Genomic DNA, 22,721 nt, shown 5'->3' with positions numbered 1-22,721 from the left:
CTTTATTCAGATATGACAGGTCTTTGTGGTGCTGTGGAGGCCCTGAGGCTACTGTTGCTCTGGGATAAAGGCAGAAATCCAACTGGGAAGCCTACATACATGCAGTACACACAGACAGCACTTTGCACCCACTCAGCTTGTGTACAGATAAATTGCAAATGATGGTTATTTTCATCTATTATTGTGCTACACACACATAGACACACAGTGTTTTGTATGTGTGATCTTTGAAATGAAAGCTGTCTTTCTCCTGCCTGTAATGTGCTCTGCGCTGCCAAGTAACTCCAGCATGTTTGGCCCTGGGAATGCATAATGAGCACATATTTGCCTCCCACATCGCTCAGCCTTTGACAGAGCTAACACACATGGCTGAGTGCACATACACATGAATCCAGCACTCACTGCACAGCACGCATGTTAAATAGTACAGTATATGCTTCTTATTCTGCTTCCTAATTTATAACATAGTTTTTGTCTATATACAGAGTAATAATAAAATTAAAGCTGCAAGCAGCGATGGACGGGACCTCGCACTCCACGCAACTCGGGGCGTGCTGCGGCCGCGTCACGTGCCGTCGTAACACGTGCGGACGACGACATGAAAATCTCACGTAAATCAGCTCAAAATCGCCACGCAGCACTTACTTCCTGTTGCCACTAGGTGGCGCTATCACTATGCGTTCAGGGCGGGACTCTTATCAGACATGTGAAGTTTGGAGCCGATTGGACAATGTACACTCAAGTTATAGCAACTTTGTGTGTTCTGGCGGTACATCAAAGTTTGATGCCACACCACGGACACGCCCTGTAACAAAAACTCACCACAATCAAGAAATATCATCAAGAACATGTTTTCCATTTTCTGACTAGATTTCAGCTTGATCTGACCATCCTACTAGGAGTAGAACATGGAAGTATAAAAAAATGACATTTCCTTTCACCACTAGGTGGCGCTCTCACTTTTACTGAATATTATCACATGGACGTGTTCAGGGCGGGACTCTTATCAGACATGTGACGTTTGGAGCCGATTGGACAATGTACACTCAAGTTATAGCAAATTCGTGTTTTGTGGCGGTACATAAAAATTTCCCACCACGCTACAGACACGCCCCCTCACCGCAGTCATCACATATAATCAGCAATGTGTTTTGCATTTTATAAGTAAATTTCAGCTGGGTCTGATCATCCTGCTAGGAGTAGAACATGAAAGTATAAAACGTGATACTTCCTGTTGCCACTAGGTGGCGCTCTGACTATTACCGAATATTATCACATAGACATGTTCAGGGCGGGACTCTTATCGAACCTGTGAAGTTTCGTTGCAGTCGGATCATGTACGCAGAAGTTATGACGAATCCCTCTTTCATGGCGAAGGTTAGAAATTGGATGCCACGGGACGCCACGCCACGGGCAAAATGTTGGACGAAAAAAACTGACAGCACTGACCAATTCTGAAGTAGATCCAATAGAACCTGTAGGAGGAGTTAGTTAAAATAGAAACCCTGAAATGCCAAAAATGTCATCACAGTGTGACATTCGTTCAAAATGGCCAACTTTGACGGCACGCCACGGACGCGCCCTTCAACGTGCAGTGAAAAAATTAACAGCGTTCATTCAGCACCATTTTGTGACTGTACTGACCAATTTTGAAGCAGATCCCAGAAATTCCCTAGGACGAGTTCGTTCAAATGCAAGGCGAAAATTCACCGAAAATGACCACGGACTTAAAAATGGCCAACTTTGACGGCACGCCACGGACACGCCCTTCAACGTACAGTTACAAATTGAACAGCGTTCATTCAGCACCATGTTTTGACTGTACTGACCAATTTTGAAGCAGATCCGATAAATTCCCTAGGAGGAGTTCGTTCAAATACAAGATCACAGACTTCAAAATGGCCAAATTTGACGGCACGCCACGGACACGCCCTTCAGCGTACAGTTACAAAATGAACAGCGTTCATTCAGCACCATGTTTTGACTGTACTGAAGCAGATCCAATAAATTCCCTAGGAGGAGTTCGTTCAAATACAAGCCCAAAAAGTCAAAATGACCACAAAATGATGAAGATTAAAAATTGAAATATCAGACTTCCTGTGGGTTTTGGAGCATGGGTCCAAGAGGCTTTTCTGCTTCTTTTATCATGATACACATGTGTAGCAATTTTCGTACATGTGGGCCTTACGTGTCCTGGGGGCTGATTCTGGGGGGCGTGGCTTAGACGTTTGGCAGTGTCATATCGGTATTTTTGCTATGTTTGAATTTTGTGCAAATTTTCATGCCATTTTGAGGATGTTGAGGGGGCCAAATATGCGGTCGAAGTCCCAGAGGTATAATAATAATTCCTAGAGGAACAATAGGGTCCTTGCACTTGTTAGTGCTCGGTCCCTAATAAAGCAATACAAATACATATACAGTATTTAACTGCATCTGTATGAATAGGATAGTCCTATATAAGATCATAGTAGACTACAAACCCACTTATAACCTGATTTCAAGGTTTTTTGCTTGTTCTGCCATGGAGACTTTGTCCATTTACCATTGTCACTTAAATCTGATCAAATATTCCTTATGAAGCAGATGAGCTGAGTTTTTGAGTGTCACTTTGATCACCTGACCTTGCCAGATGGTTTGTTACAAAGCACCATATGGAAAATAGTCACTGGAATCAGTTTGGAAAAGGGCAGGCACTTTCAAAAAATACTTGGCAGGTGATTGGATGAACTGATTTATTACTGAACCATACAATATAGTCAAACTCTTAACAATGCCAGTCGAGAGAAGAGCAAAAACATCTTATCCATCGAGAGAAGCCTTGAGTGTCATTCTTTGCTCTTCTTTAACTGAAGAAATACTACATAGTTGGCGCTACCATAATCTCTTCAGCAGCCGCCATTGTTATTTGCGACTTTTCAACTTTGAATGCTGTTTCAAAATTTTGGGAAATATGCTTATTCAGTAGCTTCTGGGAGTTGGTGGAAAGACTGAAATCAATCTAATTTCTGTGCGTTAAGAACGATGCTGGAGTCCAGAGGCAATTAGCCACTAACCACTGGTGGTGTTGACACTTTCAAAATCTCATATCATGTCCTTCCTTCTTCCTTTTCTCATGATAGAAGAAGGACATGGAGGTGTTGCGGGGCTACTTGTCCCTCCATCAGGCTGGGGATAACCTCACCCTGAAGTGGACACCCAACCAGCTTATCAATGGCACGCTGGGAGACTGTGACCTGGAGAAGAGGTATCCACAAAACCCAGCCAACACACCTGCTGTACAATTTTAGATGATATATACTTGATGTGACCACTCCTTGTGAAAAATGTGCATTTAATGACGCTAATGATGATTTGAAATGCAACAAGCTCTATTTTGCATTTGAATTTCTTTACTAATCCAAAACCTTTCCCTCTCTGTTAGTATCTACTGGGACTATGCATTGACTGTCCCTCTGCGCCAGATAGTCTGTATCCACTGTCACCAACGCCGTAAGTAAACTGCTACTTTCCCACAATATGTCCTCATATCACACTGCACCCAGCACCTATATACAATATATATAAGGGTGTCATGTCATATCAAAATATTGATTGTTTGTGTTGATAAAGTGTAAATGTGCAGAACATATCACTGTTTTCATGCTAGAGCCCATCATGTATCTTGGTGACCGCTTCTTCAACTTTATATTGCCTCTCTGCGTCTGTGCGCATGTACACCACAGTTTATATGTCTATATCTCAAAAGAAAAAGAAAAACATGGCTTAAATTAATCAAAAGATGTATTACATGTTTCAGTCTGTCCTATTTTTCTTCTCCCCACTCATCCTTGCATATAATATTTCTTTCCCTATATTCCAGCTGACTGTGGTGGTACCCTGGTTCTGGTCAGTCAGGATGGGATCCAGCGGCCGCCCCTCCACTTCCCCCCTGGTGGTCACCTCCTGGCCTTTCTCTCCTGTCTGGAAACAGGGCTTTTACCACGGGGTCAGCTGGAGCCCCCCCTCTGGTCCCAGAAAGGCAAGGTGTGTCACATCATTAGCACTGTTTTCAATCTTAAAGCCTCTACACTTATTTGAAGGCCTGGCCAGTGTTGATACTGCAGGTAAGAAAATACACAAAGGAGTGAGTGCACATATCAAACTGTCAGAATTAGCAACCTTTCACACAAATGAAATCACTCCTGTCTTTAAATTAAATCACGTTTGGGAAGTGGTTTCACTTCCCAGACACTTGGTACAGATAAACGGTATGACCTGGATACTTGTAGACAACATGGAGACTGCACTAAAAATGTAAATACCCATTACTAAATTACAAAAGGGGGTTTGTAACATAAAGGACTGCGTTCACTTCCCTAATGGTGAAGCCATTTTGACATAAATTAAATTTTGGCATCAGTATTCATGAAACCTTCCCCACACACAGTGCCTAAATTTCCTGAGGACCGGACCTGACTCAATGTCTACAGTCCTATTTTTCTGGGGGATTCAATGATGTTTGCTGTGATAGATACAATTTGGCTTTATATTTATTATATAATAAAAAGCACATTGTCTGGATCTCCTGGGCTGATGTTAACAGTTCCAGTTATCATTCAGTCAAGATTGTGGCTTCATTTCTTTGTATTTGCAAATTGCCCTGTTGCACTCATATTTTCTAACTTGAAGAAGGGATGGAATGGAAGGATGAAATGAAAATGTGAACTCCAATATAATAGAGAAGGACCATAAGCACTGTGATTTCAATGTAAACAATTAAAGCTGTGGCTGTGAAATGCAACATGTGCAAAACCGTGTTAAAAGCCCCCCTCTGCTTTTTGTCTGTACGAGCTCAGATATACAGTAGTTGCTGTTGGGGTCGCTTTGTCTTGGATCTGTGTCAGAAGACCACTAAAAGAGTTACTTTTTGTTGCCTTTAGGAGTGCAGCCTTAATGTTTGGTCTCTTTAAAGGTGCTGTAAGTGAAATTGACATTGTGGCTAACTTATTAGCAGCCCCTCCTTCCTGCCTGCCCTTGAGGACTGCCTCATTGTTAAGTTCTCTCTCCTGATTAGATAAAGTGGGAAAGGGATACCAGAAAATATATTTTCAGTTTACTGCAGAAAGGAGGGACTGGGAGACCCATGTTACTAATTCAACAGCAATTCAACAGCTATTTGGCCATCTTTTTTTCTTTCAGTGTGAAAGAAAATCTATATTCTTCTATTCTTTCCATTGCTGTGGACAGCACATAAAAATAAGTTTATACGAAGCCCTTTCAATAACTCCCAATGGTTCTGGTTTGTAAAAAACACCAGAAGCACCTGTCTCGGAAAAAGCCTTTTGTACACTTTAATACATTTATGTGTGTTCTGCAGGGAAAAAATTGAGATGCTATTAGCCTAGCGTAGCATAAAGACTGGAAGCAGGGGAAACAGTTCATCAAGAGTCAAGGTCATTATAGCAATGTAACTCTCCTTAAAATAGACTTTCTTCCATTTATAATTGTATAAATTAAACAAACCAGAAACTGTGCCCCTGCTTCCAATTGTTATGCTAAGCTAGGCAAATCATCTCCTCGCTCTAGCCCCAAACTTAACGCATAGACACGACAGTGATATTGATCTTTTTACCTAGTTCTTGGAAAGAAAGCTAATGAGCAACATGTTCCCAGCTATTTTTTTAAGGTTTGAAAGCAAGTTTTCAGGTGGTTAAACTCCAAATCTCACAACAGTTGTTTTGATAAAAACCTAAGTTCCTGTTTTGGAAAAAGCCTTTTGTACATTCCAATACATTTGTGTATGTTCTGCAGGGAAAAGTGTTCCCTAAACTGAGGAAGAGGAGCAGTGCAGCCAGGCTCATCGACCAGGACAGGAACGGTGAGGAGGAGACAGCTGCTGACTATGTGTTTCGCATCGTCTACCCTGGATACCGCTACGACGCTAGTAAGTAACACTTTTACATTGTAATGCACACTGGTACAAAGTATCCCCAAGGAAGTAGTGGCTGCACAAAACAAAAATATAATCTTCCCTCTATGGTTAACACTAATCTGTGTAATTGCTTTTGCCTTTTGAATAATACTGTATATCTGCTTAAATTTTGTCTTCCCATGATGTGATTACAAAGTACGGGTGTAGTGTGGTGTCTCTCCCACAATGCTCTTCCCGAGGTCTGTAGGGTGGCACTGTTCTAACTGTGTTCTCTGTTGTCCCACTGGTGCAAGCAGTCACCATAAACTACCACCACACCACGGGCAGCCGCGCTCCGTCGCTGGACGATGACGAGGAAGAGGAAGATAGGCTCCATGCTATGATCTCAATGATCTGCTCGCGGAACCTCACAGACCCTAATGTCATGAAAGGTTTTTATCACCTTAACACACCCACCCAACCCCACCGCCCCCACCTCCCACTTCTAAGACCTCACCCCGGCTTCAGACGTTTCTCCCGCCTCCCACCCCGTCATGCCCCCTCAGTCTCTCCTCCCTCCTCCCCCTCCCAACCCCACCCCACCCCCAGCTTCGTCTGCCTGTGTGTGTGCTGCCTCAGGCCGAGCCCAACAGTGTGGAGTAGGCTGGGGTTGGCTGTGTTAGCTAGGACATGGGGAAGTTCAGGTTGCGTTTCATATATTAGCCATGTTGAAAATTAAGAAATTATACAATAGTAATAAAACAACCAACAACCATGAAATACCAACACATTCAATCTGAGGCAATAGTAGATACAAAAGAGCTGAGATGATTGACAGCCTCTAACTTTGTACTAACAAGCAGTGTTGGGCAAGTTACTTTTAAAAAGTAATCAGTTACTAGTTACTTCTTCCAAAAAGTAACTAAATTAGTTACTCACAAATAATAAAAGCAACTAGTTACTTCAGAAAGTAACTATTGCGTTACTTTCGAGTACATTTTTAAATGCTCAAATGTGACCCCACCTCCACCCCTCTTTAACGGAACTCAGAATACTGCCATGTTCAATTATTTATGATAAATCTGAATATTATAATGAAATGGACACTTAATACAATACATTATTAACAGAAACAATGTACACAAGTCTAAACTATTTTAATGTTGCTGTGGGACAAAGTGAGACTTGCCTTCAATCAAATGCCATGTATGTAGATATTATATTTATATAGTGGATCCATACAAATAACACAATAGATGTTTTGGAACTTTTGATATTTATTGCCCCTCAACAGGCCACAACTGGGCAAAATTATTATTATTATGCTTGTTAAGCACTATACCAAAAATAAATAACAAATATATACACTCTTTGTAGTGCAAATAAAACAAAAAAAAACTTCAGACAATTGGTAGATATACTGTACTCCAAGTATTTTCTTCCTCGAAAAAGTAGAACAGTGTAACAATATGAGGTGCTTTCAATCTAACTGAAAAGAACAATGTATAGCAAAACTAAGGAATCCAAATATAAACAGGTAATACATAAGAAATAAAAAATACATCTCCATAAAAATAAATCTCTTTCTCTGGTCATTGACAATCTCACTTCAATAGGCTGCAGCCAGCCAACAAATAAATCTAAATAAAATTATGCTCTTTAAGCAATGTACCAAAAATGTATTCAAACAATATATACACTCTTTTTAGTGCAAATGTAATAAGATGCAACACAACTCGCCATACCTCATCTCTCGTTGACTGACCGACTATGCGTGCTTTCGAACACCCGCCCAACTCTACCTCTGATTGGCTTACCATGAAATTTTACTCAACACAGCCAATCGTCAGCATTTATGTGCTTGTCTCGTGCACTGCCCACTAACCAAGGAAGAACAGTAAAAAAAAAAGTATTTGCCTCTCGGCTCAGAGATCTAGTTGGTCTGATTAAAAAAAAACTGCTTCAATTATAGTAATGCGCTGCATTTTTTGGCAGTAACAGCGTTATTAAGATGTATTTATAACGCCGTTATTCCCATCACTGCTAACAAGTATGATTTAGTTCAAATGTCCTCTCCAGACATATATTGCGACATATATACAAATAGTCTGCTTTAAACAGTAATGTGTGTCTGATGTGTTTTTTCCACAGAAAAAGTGTAATTTCTAAATTAAAATCCATAAGAAATAATCTACTCCTTCTACCTCATTATAAGTTCCACAATCTCTGAATATGCAAATGTTGTTCATTTCTAAAGTTTTGCTGCTGGACACAAGATGTCTCCTCCTTCACTGTAAAGTCCATTCTCAGTGGATGTGCACTGGTGGCTTCAAGTTTCTACATCACACTGTACAAGTTGTATACTGGACCAGGACTGACTTCCTAACTATTTATGATGTCACAAATCATGCTGGTAGGCCCCGCCCCTTACAATCAGATGTTCAATGAGCTCAGAGAAACTTTCCACTTTCAGCAGATGAATGTGAAAACATCCTTCTAGTGTCAAACTCTGTACAGACAGCATTCAGACAGCACACTGTAGGAATGAGAAGAACAACTGATTTCTGACTGGAGGGGGCTGTAAGAAATCTGCTAGATTATTTTCCAGCACAAAGGGAGATGCTTTAGGGCGAAAAAACAGCAAAGGTAGCTCTTCTTTAAATGAAACAGACACATTTCTGTTACACAGAATAAAAAATGGATGGAAATAGTTGTCTCCTGTTTGTTTGACTGCTGTAATGAAAGTGATTGGACAGGAAGCAACAGGGCCTGAATTGGAATTGTGTAATTGCTCCACTAATCAATATTTATTGGATCGAAGGACTGTGTGGAATGAAAGTGACCAACACAGAGAATAACCACAGAATTAGCAATTAGCAGCCGCACATAGCTTTTTAGACTCTTTTAGCTAATTGTTTAGTTTATTAAGATACACTTAATTCTGCTCTCATCAGCTTTGTTTCCAACTACAGCTAGGGTGGCCATTTCCTTCACATCAAAAAGGAGGACACTTTACATACACAGGGACACGCAAGCAGATATTTGTTTGGTATGATCCGGTTTTAAATTTTAATGTTTTTCCACCAGATTACATAAAGGTGCATACACATACCACATAGCTAATAATAAATATACAAGATACAGCTCATGACAACGTGGCCTTCCAATTCAGATTACATAGGTCTAATAAACATCATACAGAAACTGTTCTTAGTGTTTTTATCTGGATAGATAAAGGGGAAAACAAATACAGCACCTTCTGTTTCAGATGTATAGGCTTTGCCTATCTACATATGAGTATGAGCATTTTCAGAATTTCAGTCCAACAACCGACGTTATGTTCTCTGTCTGAGAGTTTGAGCCTGGTGGTAGCAACTGGTGATGGGTGGCGATCAACACATGGCTCATTTGAATATTAAAATTAGCCATGTGTTGATAGGTCACCACACGAAAATGTAACCAATGAAATTACTTATTTTGACACAGCTTTTTGAGAGGAATGGCCACCCTAACTACAGCTGCAGCAGTTTCCATCAAACAAGTTCAGATAAGTTAAATCCACTGTTCACCAAACAGCAGACAGACGAAGTTAGCTGGAGAAGAAAGTCGAGCATGTAGCTGCTAAAGAGCCATACCAATTTAATGTTAATGTGGCTCTGTGTCTGTTGTGTTAGCCAACTGTTTGCTAACGTGTATAATATGCTGTGTGGTGAAAGGTGAAAAGGACATTGTGTTTTCAGCTAGTTCCTGTGCCCCAAGCAGCCAAACAAGTCCATGTTATACTAATGTACAACATTTCATTTGTTAATGCCATAAAGTGCTGCAGGAAAACCTGGAAATGATGGTGCAAACAACCCATTGACTTAATTTCACGTTTTGTTCATAAAATACGTCATACTCCATTTTGAATTTTGAAGCTTGCGCGTGACTTTAAAATGGTCGCCATAAAGTACAGAGGTAGTTGGTGACATTAAACAAAAGAACACCAAACACTGAGACTTACCTGCTCACTAGTCCGCCTTCACAGCCTTGTTGTCTTTATACTCATGCTCTTGCAAACTGTTTTAACTCCAACTTTCCAACTTGTACATTTTAATTAAACAATTTAATTACAAGTTTGAAGTTTAATGGTAGTGACGTTGAAGTCGTGACCGTGATGTAGTTTGTTTATAGCCTAACTTTAGCTTTTTACTTGCGATCATAAAAATCATAAAAAATTGTGTTCATTTGTGAAGATTATTTTGCTGAACAACACATCATAAACCTTTGTTTACCACAGAGCAATCCAAAATCCTTTTTGTCCTTTTTGACAAAGGAACCAGTGCGATTCGAACTTCCAGGTTGGCCTACAAAAGGCCTTATCCCTGCAGCATTCTATTAAACAACATGCAGAATTCCTGCTTGCTATGTTACTTCATAGCCACATACCATTGCATTTGTATTGTTTTGTGTCAGGGGTAAAACAGGCTTTAAAGTACACAACATGTTTCACTCATTGTCCTTCATAGCTGCACACTACAATTATATATATATATATATATATATATATATATATATATATATATATGAAGCTAATGTTACCAAAATGTTAACTAACTAGCTAAATAACAATTGATGTAGATAAGCCAGCTAGTTAGCTAGCATTTTGCTAACATTAGCTAGCTAACTTAAGATGTGACTATAAATATATATGTTGTTTTTATCTTTTAATCACCTTTATATAAATATGGTTGTCTTTTTAACATGGATGAGCCTAGCACAATTTTTGTTTGTTTTTTTGTAAAAAAGGATAAAGTCGACTGAGGATCTGACCAAGGCCTGCTCAACTGTTATTGGAGCACAGAGCAAAAAGGGGTGGGACTTGGGAAGGGTAGGTGAAGCTACAGTTGCCAAGTGTCAGTGGAGGAGGACAGGAAGAAGAGGAGCACAAGCAAAAAGAGAGAAAAAGGGAATGAACAAGTCTTTATTGCACACCATCTTGATTCAACAGTTCCAAATAGCAGCCGGGTGAATCCTTTTAATTTAGGAGTATCTCTAGAGCCAAATACCACACAGTCTCAGCCACTGGCAGCCTCATCCAACCATCCCAGAGCATTTACTCTACAATAAAATGCATTTTCAGCTTTTTTGTTGGCGGAATTCTCTATGTAGGTCCCCTTTTTGCTGCCTCATAAATGGCAGCTGGAAGTTAAGAGTCCCTGCACACTGTAATCTGGCACAATAACATCTTGTCTTTAGAAAATGGTGGCTTTGTCACAGATATTGTCAGACATCCAGTTAATGCCACAGCAGTCGCTGTCTGACTGCCTCCCCCCTACGCCCTTCCTACTTAATTTCACTCTATCTCTCTGTCGCTTCTCTTTCCTCCCACTGCTCAGAGACAGTTTAATCCACTTGCTTGGCAGGGATCCTTACGCAAGCCTGTGAAACGCGCACTGGAAACACACACTTTCAAATGAACACTGTTTTATAGAGAGTGCTGCCAAACGCAGTGACTGGACTGTCAGCTGGTGTCATCACTGGTACGCAGATTCAAACTTCCCCTGGTCTCCTCGTCTAGGTCAAAGCCTTTCAGGCTGCTTTGCATTCTGGGATTTGCAGTGCCTTACAATTACGAAATGGTATAGCTCTTGAAGAATGCCTCAGCACTGTTGGGTTTAAACTGTCGTGGCCAAGAATCGCTTTGATAATTTGCTTAGTTTTATTTTTTGCACTCCTTTAATTTGACTTAATTCTGTTTCCTTCTTTTTGTCCTTTCATTTCTCACTTGCAACATGCTTGACAATTTTTGCATGGGAAATATGCACCCGTTTCGTTGTTTTTTTAAAGAACGACTATGTGTTTCTGCGTATTTGTGATGGACAATCCTTTCTCACAGTCTTCCTCCTCTGTTCCTTTTGATTTGTCTTTCTCTTCTCTGACTTCCTCAGTTGTTTCTCCTCTGTTTGTGCAGTCGTTTGCTGCGATGCTGTTCACTGTAATTCTTCACTAACCCCCCCGCCACCCCGCCCTCCCTCTCCCCCTCGCCCCCTCCTCCACCCCTCTCATTACGGTCCTGTGGGGTTCCGCAGTAGTAGAGATGTGGAGTCCTTGTGTGAGCAGGGTTGCATTACTGATCCCAAAAACAGCTGTTGATCACGTCTAGTCCTAAAGTAAAGAGGGGGGAGGCCCAATGTCGGTCTCGCTCCAGCATTTTTTCTGTTCGTTTCTTTTCCGTTCTTAATATTATTTGTTTTTTGGGGTTATTGAACAACCAAAGCGCAGCTTCATATTTATGACAGGTCATCAGCTCCAACCTGAAGAATTAAGGTGAAGAGCATTTATTTAATGTTGAAGTTTTTATGATTTTTTTCTTCCCTTTTGTGTGCCCTTTTATTAGTGTCCATTTGTTTTTGTTGTTTATGAGATAATTTCTTTTGATGTCTCTTGTCTTGTTCTGGCTTTATGCATCCTGCATGGCCTGAGCGTCAGCCTCGTCCCTGCCTTCTCCTCTTCTATCCACTCCTTTACATCCTCTCTTCTTCCTCTGCTGCTTCTTCCTTCTCTCTGCTGTTTGTCCGGAGCGTCCCTGAGCTCTGCTGTCTCCCCTCTGAATGAGCTGAACCAGCATGGCCCCCCTGCATCCTCTCTGCCTGTCTCTCCCACAGCACCGTTCCTGCTTCCTAAACCGTCCCCCTCCACTTTTGGTTTCCTCTCTGCGCTTGTTTTTCCAGCTCTCACATGTAACATGAGTGTAAAACTTTTCATTAATCTACTCATCTCTTGATACCATAACAAGAACAATACATGGAAAGATGTATTTATGGTTGAGCTGAGGGACCTATGTCATAATATGTAAGGCATAGAGCATAGCATTGAGGCTTTCAACTAACAAAGAGTGTAGTACATGAAAACAACAGCGTCCATTTTGTCTCTGAGACCTCTCTGTCTTCTCACTTCCACTCTTTCTGGTTTAGACCACGGGGAGATGATGGAGATGCAGGGTTTCGGAGGCAGCCCGTCGTCGTGGCAACAGGCCGAAGTAACCACTCACGAGTCGCTGTGCCAGTCCTGCTCCACTGCCGGTAGCAACGTGGCGTTCGACTACCCGGCCGGCTGTACCTGCATACACGACCCATCAGACATCCACACGTACGTCCAGAGAATGAGATTTTATGACTCCAAAGAAGTGATTCTTGTCAGTGAATCAAATCCAACTCAGAACATCTTGGTAGAGTGAAATAACGTAGCTGTGGAGACTGGTGTGGGTGTTCCCACGATGTTGCAGTAATTATTGACTTTGTCCATTAAGATAGTAATTGGGATTTTTAAATGGAGGCAGCATCTAATTCATCTATCCATTAGAAAAAATGCATTAAGGCACTTCAGTTATTGCTTCAGCTGTAGCCATGGCAGTGGTTCTTCATTAAAAGCAAATCTTTTTTCAAAATCCGTTTGTACATACAGACAGTGGGTTGGCGTTGGTGATAATGGCTAACTTTTGTTCTTTCAACCAGTATTCCTCTTAAGATGCTCTGCCAGAACATGAAGAGGCAGATAGTCTCCAGAGCCTTTTATGGATGTGAGTACAGCATGTTACCTCTGCAGTCTTCATACATTAATTTCTAGTTGTTTTCAGAATATTCTAATTGTGACATTATTGGTGGTATACAACACATATTAACTGACTGGTTCCAAACCTTTTTCCTTAAGGAAGCCCTTTTCTCTCATTGAGTAAACTAAGTGACATATCTTATGGATATTGTAATGTGTTTTCCACTGACGGACCCATACAGATTGTCTGGGTCCCACAGTTTACCATTTCTATCCTCTCTGCTGATGGCCTGAAGCCACAGATCTCTTCTTTTACTTTCCTTCGCTCTTTTGGGAAGGAAAGAAAATTGCGAACTCTGGTTTTTAATTGTTTCATGTGCAACATGCGACGCAGCAGCTTTTAGGCATGGTGCCACTAGGAACCTTTACACCGCTTGTTGTTCTGACGAGAAGAGAGTGAGGTATGGCTGGAATCTGTAATGTGGCTTCCAGTTTATTTTATGTTTTATTTTCCAGTTGTGTTTCAAATTGATTAAAAAATGATTTATGGCTTAATGCAACAGCTGCTCGATACAGCAATACGTTTGCAGTTTGTAATGAAATATCCCTCTGAATGTCAAACTTGTTATAAATTGCGGCGTAACATAATGCATTTATAGTGTTATTAAAATATTCTTTTCAAAGGAGAGTTGTTTTTAATTACAGCATCAGTCTGAAGAGCTTATTGTATCAGTAAAAGTTAGTCCATTTATGATCCTCAGCATATAACAATACAAACTGTAGTTATTTAATAAAAGCAGGTTCACACAATATCCCAAATACAATACAGCATTTCAATAAAATAGCATGGTAGGGTTTCAACATTTTAGGCTTGTGGTCAACATAATTAGTGTTTAAAGATCATTTAAATTGTACTTAACTTTGACATGAATCTGTTGAGTTTGAGGACATATATGTGCTTGTTGTTATTTCTGTATGTAACACATACCACAACCACAGACGTTCAGGTGGTGCATGACCTGGTGCAACATCTTCCTTGTCCAACCTGTGTGAAACAGGTTTCTCAACTGAAAATAAATCAACACTGATGTGTGTAGATGGTGCTGAATCCTCAAATCTGAGACAAATCTGTGACAATATAATAAAATGTGTGACTTTACCAATGCTTTGTCTCAGCTGTGTGTCTGTCCCTGTCTCACTCGTCCATCAGGGCTGGCCTACTGTCGACACCTGTCCACTGTGCGGACTCACCTGTCAGCTCTGGTCAACCACAACATCGTCCCTCCAGACAGACCCTGCGAGGCGTCCGGTGGCCTCAGCAAAGAGGTGTGGAGCAAATACCAGAAAGACTGCAAGGTGGGTACAGCGGTGAGGCTGAAAGAGTAATGTATAGGAGCGTGATTGAGCTCTCCTGCAAGCAGGAATTACAGCAACATGGCAAGAGTCTTAATCTTCTTCCTGCATCATCTAACACCCCTCCACCCCTTCACCTACAAGCCAGTGGAGTTAAAAGTCAGAAATCACTGCAGATTGCCAAGTCATCATTGAGTCATTGGTATTGATTGAGCCCCGGAGATAAACCATGGTCATTTTGTGCTGTGCAAGTCTTATTTACAGTAATATTTTATAAAGTAAGAGAAGCTGATGCAACCTTTGAGCAGTGTTCCTTGACAGAATTATGAGGAGACCCCTTGGTCGGGAACCGCAGTCATATGTTAAACAGAATTTTTTCAGAATGCACTATTCTCTATATTATAGGGCTCACAGGTGTGTCTCTATGTTTTGCCATATAGAGATTCATCTTACAAGTGGTTTCTGAATGCCAACACTGTTACAAATGTCACATGTGTGAAAGTGACAGTTTGGTGTACTGTGGCCTACAACAAAAATACAGTAAACTTTTTAGAAATGATACCCTTAAGGGGTAGAGTTGGGGTTAATTGTGCTAACCCTAACCAGCATCTCACACCAACACAACTAGGTGCTGCAGCCAGCCACACTCCATTGACAAAACCAGAACTTTTACCTAGCAAATAATCATAAAACCCACTTCAAAATTGACACAAAAAACCAACAATCACCCACTCTGGTTTAACCCATAATTCACAGAGTTGGATGTGAAAATATTTGTGAAATGGAGTGCTATGGCTGCAACGTAAGTTACAAATGTGCCTGCATAGCACATCCACTAAAAGTGCTTGTTTTTGCAACTGATTATTCTCTGTTTCTGTTCTTGTCAGACACTGTCATTATATTGCTATTGCTTGCCACCAGAATCCATAGATAAATGTTAGCTAATTTTACCTCATATATCAACACAATGTAACGTCGTAACTTCACTGAAAGTGGACACAAGCAAAATAAAACCCATCAAAACAGTCTTTGTTAGTCTTTCCACTGTTCCAACAATCATCAGCTGTAGTCTGGTCGAAATAAATCCCTAATTCACCGACACAGATGAGCAAAACAGCAGTTTCAGTCGCTCTACTCAGCCGACACGGAGACTACCATGCACACATGGACAGACCGGTTTGTAACACAGACAGACTGGGATAACAACACAGGCATGTGACGTCGCTGTTTACTGTTTGCTGCTATAATAATGTTTATATCATTATTATTATTACTGCCTGTCACCGTTGTTTCGACTAGCAACTCTGATCCTCTTTGCTGGCAGTTTATCCTTTTATAAATCTTCTCTCCCTGCCACACTTAAAAAATAAAACTGATGATATTTAACAATTTGTTAACCAATCCCATGTCCAAACCCAATCTAACAATCAGTGTATCTACTAACAAGTATTGTGTCTGTAGTACAGCCTGATATGTCTTCCTCTCTGCGATAGAGATCCATTCTTGTCCAAAAACTATTAAAAACACATCAATGAGCCACACTGTTGCACTAGGTGACATGTTCACACACAATCCCACACACACGAGCTCGCTGCCAGAAATATTCAGTAGAGCATCAAATGTGGATTAATCTGCCACTGAAAATAGTCGCTCTGTTAGAGTACGGTTCATTAAATATTACCCTGTACAGCTGGTTTAGGAATTTAGTTTGTTTTTTTTAGAAAATGAAGCTATCATTGTTTTTATTTATTTACATTTACATTAATTGCAAATCTGTGGGCTTGCTGCTGCAATTTATGCACCCCTGTTTCGACAGAGGTGACAGAAGTATTTAGATAATTTTCTAAAGCAAAAGAAGCAATACTTTAATGTTTACATAGGTGCAAACATATTATCAGGAAAATGTGATACGTGTACTCTGCACCGAGTGTTATGTTATAATATTTATTTTATTATTGGATCCGTGTTGCATCAGTCCTTTGGGTAGATTAATGCAGTATTTCACAAATGGGGATATGTGTACTTTTATGTTTATTTAAAAAACATCAGTCATGGATAATTTTTATAGTATAATAGTATAAGTTTTACAAACCACATTTTCTATTCAGTATTCCTGTTTTTAATACAACATCAACTGCTGTAAACTGTCAGCTACAGTTGTCTCGCTGCCACAGAGTTTGACAAAGATCTTCAATGAAGCACAAGCCCATGTTTCTTACAAAAAAAGTACAACATCAAAAAGACACAGTTCATTGCTACTCTGTCTTAGTGTTACTGCATAAAGACAAAAAAGATTGAATCAAGGGCGGTATACAAATGAAACATCTTGATAAAAACTGGATTAATGCATAGTTATTCTTCATATTTTGATATAAGATTGTCTGAAATCTGGAATGTAACTAATAACTATAGCTGTCTGTGGTGTAAAAAATGCAATATTACCCTTTGAAATGCAATGTTAGACATAAAAGGTTGATGGAAATACTCAAGCAGTCTAACTTTCCTCCACTGTATGGAGCACTGCAAGTCCATACATCCATATGTAATATTCTGTTTTACTTCCCTATTCTTGCTTTAATTGTCGGAGTTCATTAAAAGTCTATTCACAATGCCAACACTTTTATTTAACTTTATAATTGAGCTTCAGTTACCTCTTAGTTAGTTTTTAGTCTTATGTGTTTCTATTATTCCGTCCCCCTCTCGTATACAGCATATCCTGCTTTGCTGTATGTTAATTGTAAGTCAGGGATCACACACTCCTCTTGCAGTCTACACCCCTCTCCACTCTCTCCTTCACTCTAATGAAAATTTAATGAGTTTCAGTGAAATTAAGTCTCATTACAGAGTGCAGTATGATACCATCGCAGCTATTAAAGCAGCCACTGTAATCATTATTAGCTCCAACAAAGTCATCATTACTAATTTACACTCTATTCATATCTTTGTCCTTTATCTTCTGCACTCATCTGTGTCTCCCTGTGTATGGATCACAATCACTCTTTCTCTTCTTCCATTATTGATGCACTTCTTCTTGCTCCTCTCACCACTCACACCAGGCTTCTTCTTCCTGTCATCTTTCTTCTTCTTTTAGTTTCTATTCCTATAAACCTTTCTCTCTCTCTGTGTGTGTGTGTGTGTGTGTGTGTGTGTGTGTGTGTGTGTGTGTGTGTGTGTGTGTGTGTGTGTGTGTGTGTACATGTGTGTGTGTGTGTACAGTGTGTGTGTGTGTAGAACTATAAGGAGCTGGAGCTGCTAAGGTTGGTTTATTATGGCGGAGTGCAGCATGACATCAGGAAGGAGGTCTGGCCTTTCCTGCTGGGGCACTACAAGTTCGGCATGGGCAAAAAGGACATGAGCCAGGTACAGCATAAACACACACACATACATACACACACACACACACACACACACACTGTTTTAATTTGTCGCTTAATTTGAAAAGCAATTGCCTAATTTTTCTCCTGTGAAGATTGACGCGAAGATCAGCGAACGCTACCAGCAGGTGATGCGGGAGTGGAAGGCCTGTGAGGTGATTGTCAAGCAGAGGGAGAAAGAGATGCAGTCGGCCATCTTTGCCAAGCTCTCCTCGGGTAGCAGTATCGACAGCCACGTCCTGCGACTCGTTCACAGAGACTCCACACTCAGCAACGAGGTGAAGAAACCCAACACAATGTGACATCCATCTTTTCAGTTCAGTTTTATTTATATAGCTAGTATTTAGATTGCTATATTTCATTATTACACACTGTGCCTTAGATTTTATTCCTTCAGCAATGGGAACATGGTCAATAACCAGCCGATAAAGTATAACAATACTACATCAGTACAACTTCACAATCTTATACACTTAAAGGTGAAATCAGTTTTATACATTAAAATCTGTTCTACTGAGTTCTACTTAGCCAGTGAAAACCGTTAATGAGGGGGAGCTAATAGAAGGTTAGATGGAGGCAGATGACAGAAACACTGTTCGGCCCTTCCTTAGACCCTCCCCTGTTTTTGCTCTCCTCTCCAATAATAGTTCAGCAGGCTCGGACAGAACCTCGGTCAACTTCTCCTTTCTCCCTTTCCTGTACTCATCTATTTTTAAAAGACCACATTTTGAGAATGGTTAAAAGATAAAAAGCATCATATATATTCATATCTTAAGTTGGCTAATGTTAGCAAAACATTAGCTAACTAACGATTGATATAAAGTAGCTAGCATTTTGCTAACAGTAGCTTTCAGATGTAACCAGCTAGCTAACAACTGATGTAGATTAGCTAGCTACTTAGCTAGTGTTTTGCTCTGTAGCAAAATGCTACTAAACTACAAAACTAATCTACATAATTCCTTAGTTGACTATTAGCTAATGTTTTGCTAATATTAACTAAGATGTGACTATATATATATATATATATATATATATGTGTGTGTGTGTTGCTTTTATGTAGTTGTCTTTTCAACATAGATAACACATAGCATATCTATGTACAGGAAAGGAGAAAGTTAACTTCTTCCGTAAGGTTCTTACGGCAACAGCTTGCTCAGTTGTTATTGGTGCACAGAGCAAAAACGGAAGGGGTCGATCTAGAAATTATACTTCATGATTTCAATGGTAAAATCATAAACCATATGATTTATGATGCCAAACCCTGCATCATTGCCCCTCCTCTATCACTTCTAAAGTTCCATCCATCTTCAGGTGTTTATGTCGGTGGACGAGCCGGATGCAGGGAGCCAGGAAACCCCCAGTGGAGAGGACAGTACCCCCACCATGACCACCCTGGTTCCCCCTGCAGCCCTCCCGCCAGAGGAGCGCCCCCTGGTGGAGTTTGACTCTCCCGACTCGGGCCTGCCCTCCTCCAGAAACTACTCAGTGACCTCTGCTCATTCCCAGATCCTGTCCAGCATAGACGACGGACAGAGTACGGAGGAGGAAGGGGGGGGCGGGGAGGAGGGCAGGACTCCGGGTGTGCTGGGCGGGCGTCAGGACTCTCTGACTGAGGACAGGCTGTGCAGCCAACTGGACAAACTGGTGACCAATGGAGGAGCTGCAGAGGGGATATCACCTTCACTTTCCTCATACACGGTATGTATAGTATGTGAAAGAACACTTTGATTTTCACATTCTGACTCTCCAATGTTGAGAAAAGTGTTTCCTTTGTCCAGATCGAGCTGTTGGACACAGTTGCCCTCAACCTCCACAGGATAGACAAAGATGTGCAGCGCTGTGACCGCAACTATTATTACTTCACCCCAGCCAACCTGGAGAAACTACGAAACATCATGTGCAGGTACTGTATGTGACATACTGGTGGTGAACATAGTGGAGCATTTAGCAGCAACGGTGCGAGAGATATTTGTCTCAGCTGTTGGTGTACAGCAAAATCGAGCTAAAAGAGAGTACATTACCTACATAGACATACAAGACCATCAGGGAGTATATTGGCTGTTTCTGTATAGTTATTCTTAATGCCTGTCACCAGGTCGTATTTACCCTTGAAATCAATTAAACAAGGCAGTAGAGACACTGCCGCTTTTGTCAACAGGGGCCACGGGAATCAATACAAAATGATAGTTGCTTGTAGGGGCTTTATGTAAACATACAGTCTACTACAAGCAAAAAGTGGTCCTTTTATTATCGTATCTTATTGATGCATGCAGTGTTTTAAATTTGAAAAAGTAAAGATATTGTGTGCTATTCCACCACTGGAAGCCTCCCACCCACAGTCTAACATGTACATTAAATCTGTAGAGTTGAATGGGATTTGTTTATCTTGTTTGTCTCCTTCTTGCCTGCAGCTACGTGTGGGAGCATTTAGAGATGGGCTATGTTCAGGGCATGTGTGACCTCCTCGCTCCGCTCATGGTCATCCTGGATGATGGTGAGAAGAAAGAATCATTATACAACTATATATAATTATTGTAGATAGCACAGATGAAACATAAACCCAGTAGCTATTACAGAACTGAGACTAATACACCTCTTTTAAAATGAATAATAAATAAACTTCCCTTATGCATTAAAAATGTAATAGCAGCAATGTGCGGTTCTATGGACAAACGTGAAGTTTAGTTATACAGTAATCAAACACAAGGAGGACTGTTTGAGCTACATACACAGCAGTTACAGTGGGCTGGTGAGGTAGATTTCCTTCATAATTCATATTACTGTGACATTAAACTGTTTATAAGGTTGTGTCAGCCAACCCTGCATGTACAGCAAATAGACACTCACTTTACAAGTTCATCCATGTTTGAAATTAAACTGGGTTGTTATTTGTTGCTGAAAAAAATATTCAGTTTGTTAATGTGATGGGTGTTTGTGCGAGGGACAGTTTTAGTGCTGTGCTCACTACATGACCCTGTTCTTCCTCCTGTGTGTGTGTGTGTGTGTGTGTGTCAGAGTGCCTGGCATACAGCTGTTTCACTCAGCTAATGAAGAGGATGAGTCAAAACTTCCCTAATGGCGGAGCCATGGACACACACTTTGCCAACATGAGGTCACTGATCCAGGTGATGGATAACTCTTACTGTGAGTGTGTGTGTGTAAATGGTAAATGGACCTGTACTTGTATAGCGCATTTCTAGTCTTCCAACCACTCAAAGCGCTTTTACACTACATGCCACATTCACCCTTTCACACACATTCACTCGGTGATGGCAAAGTCTATCAAACAGAAACTAACTCACTCATACAAATTCACACACCGATGACACAGCATCGGGAGCAATTCAGGGTTCAGTATTGCTCAAGGGTACTTTGACATGTGGCAAGAGGAGCCGGGGATCAAACCAACAACCTCCCAATTAGTGGACGACCCTCCTGCCTCTGAGCCACAGCCATGTGTGTGTCTGTGTGTGTCTGTGTGAGTGTCAGTAAGAGAGATAGAGACTGTCACTTCTAAAAAAAACACACTGATGTTCTCTCTTCTCTCACTTTGATGTCAGATCCTGGACTCAGAGCTGTTTGAACTGATGCAGCAGAATGGGGATTACACTCACTTTTACTTCTGTTACCGCTGGTTCCTGCTGGACTTCAAGAGAGGTGAACACACATTCTCACTAACCTCACTGATTTGTCTGCTTCAAAGCTGCATCAAGTAATTTTGATTACTGGGGGGCCTGAAAGACTTCAGATCACACTCACACAGTTAGCAGTGCTTCCCATCAGCAGTCTTTGCTGATGGGAAGCTGGCAGCTGTTTGTGGTAAGCTGAGGCATCAGCACGGTGGGGGGCAAAACTGGCGGGGGTGATGTAAACCTCTGGCGTGCTACACAGTTCTTGTGAAGCTCATTACATTTTAGGAAGTGATAGCAACATGGTGTCCTAACAGTACATGCTGTATAAGTGCTCACAGATTCAACACCATTGTGACAGGTCTCTTAAAGCTGCAGTGGGTAATTTTTATAAAAATACCATTTTGTTGGAGACTGACTAAAAAAATGCGTATTGTCTATGTGTGTGTGTGTGTGTGTGTGTGTGTGCGTGCAGAGCTCCTGTACGAGGACGTGTTTGCGGTTTGGGAGGTGATCTGGGTGGCTCCCAGGATCTCCTCAAAGCACTTTGGCCTCTTTCTGGCCTTGGCCCTGGTAACAGTTTACCGTGAGATCATCATCGACAACAACATGGACTTCACTGACATTATCAAGTTCTTCAATGGTAAGAGACATCCACATTTTATGGATTTCTTATTTCTCGCTATCTTGTTACGGTTGCCATCAGTGGACAGCAGACATTTTGAGATGTAACCATTGTGTAATGACGTGTGTTATGATTTAACAAAACTGTGTTTGTTTAGTGTAGCAAAATTCAAGTGTATTTTCAAGAAGGAGATGGTTGAAAGAGTTAGCTGAAAGTAATGGATTGTAGTTGTAACAATACAAACCTGACCAAAGCTACTCAAAAAAGAGACCAATCCTGATAGGAACATGAGGGTTGGTGTGACGGGGTACTTGAGC

General features: G+C 40.9%; 1 protein-coding gene across 4 annotated transcripts in view; it reads left to right on the top strand.

Annotated features, from left to right (window-relative positions):
• Nucleotides 1–22,721, top strand: part of sgsm2 (small G protein signaling modulator 2) — a 97,629-nt gene that overhangs the window by 70,858 nt on the left and 4,050 nt on the right. The window contains exons 8-23 of one of the 4 annotated variants that reach the window (XR_007884405.1): nt 3,120–3,244; nt 3,422–3,489; nt 3,860–4,023; nt 5,791–5,923; nt 6,205–6,342; nt 12,847–13,021; nt 13,387–13,451; nt 14,634–14,779; nt 18,008–18,136; nt 18,246–18,428; nt 19,462–19,848; nt 19,929–20,053; nt 20,562–20,644; nt 21,166–21,294; nt 21,711–21,807; nt 22,255–22,394. Coding sequence is in view for 3 of the 4 variants with exons in the window: in XM_051397762.1 (XP_051253722.1) it covers nt 3,120–3,244; nt 3,422–3,489; nt 3,860–4,023; nt 5,791–5,923; nt 6,205–6,342; nt 12,847–13,021; nt 13,387–13,451; nt 14,634–14,779; nt 18,008–18,136; nt 18,246–18,428; nt 19,462–19,848; nt 19,929–20,053; nt 20,562–20,644; nt 21,166–21,275; nt 21,711–21,807; nt 22,255–22,422 (2,296 nt within the window). In the remaining variant the exon portion in view is untranslated. Of the gene's footprint in view, nt 1–3,119; nt 3,245–3,421; nt 3,490–3,859; nt 4,024–5,790; nt 5,924–6,204; nt 6,343–12,846; nt 13,022–13,386; nt 13,452–14,633; nt 14,780–18,007; nt 18,137–18,245; nt 18,429–19,461; nt 19,849–19,928; nt 20,054–20,561; nt 20,645–21,165; nt 21,295–21,710; nt 21,808–22,254; nt 22,423–22,721 lie in introns of those variants that run through there. The other 3 variants (XM_051397763.1, XM_051397762.1, XM_051397764.1) reach the window with 3 other exon arrangements.

The sequence above is a fragment of the Dicentrarchus labrax genome, unplaced genomic scaffold (genome assembly GCF_905237075.1).
Source record: "Dicentrarchus labrax unplaced genomic scaffold, dlabrax2021, whole genome shotgun sequence".
NCBI lineage: Eukaryota > Metazoa > Chordata > Actinopteri > Moronidae > Dicentrarchus > Dicentrarchus labrax.
Note: the sequence above shows the minus strand (reverse complement) of the source record. Positions and strands in the feature narration are given on the sequence as shown.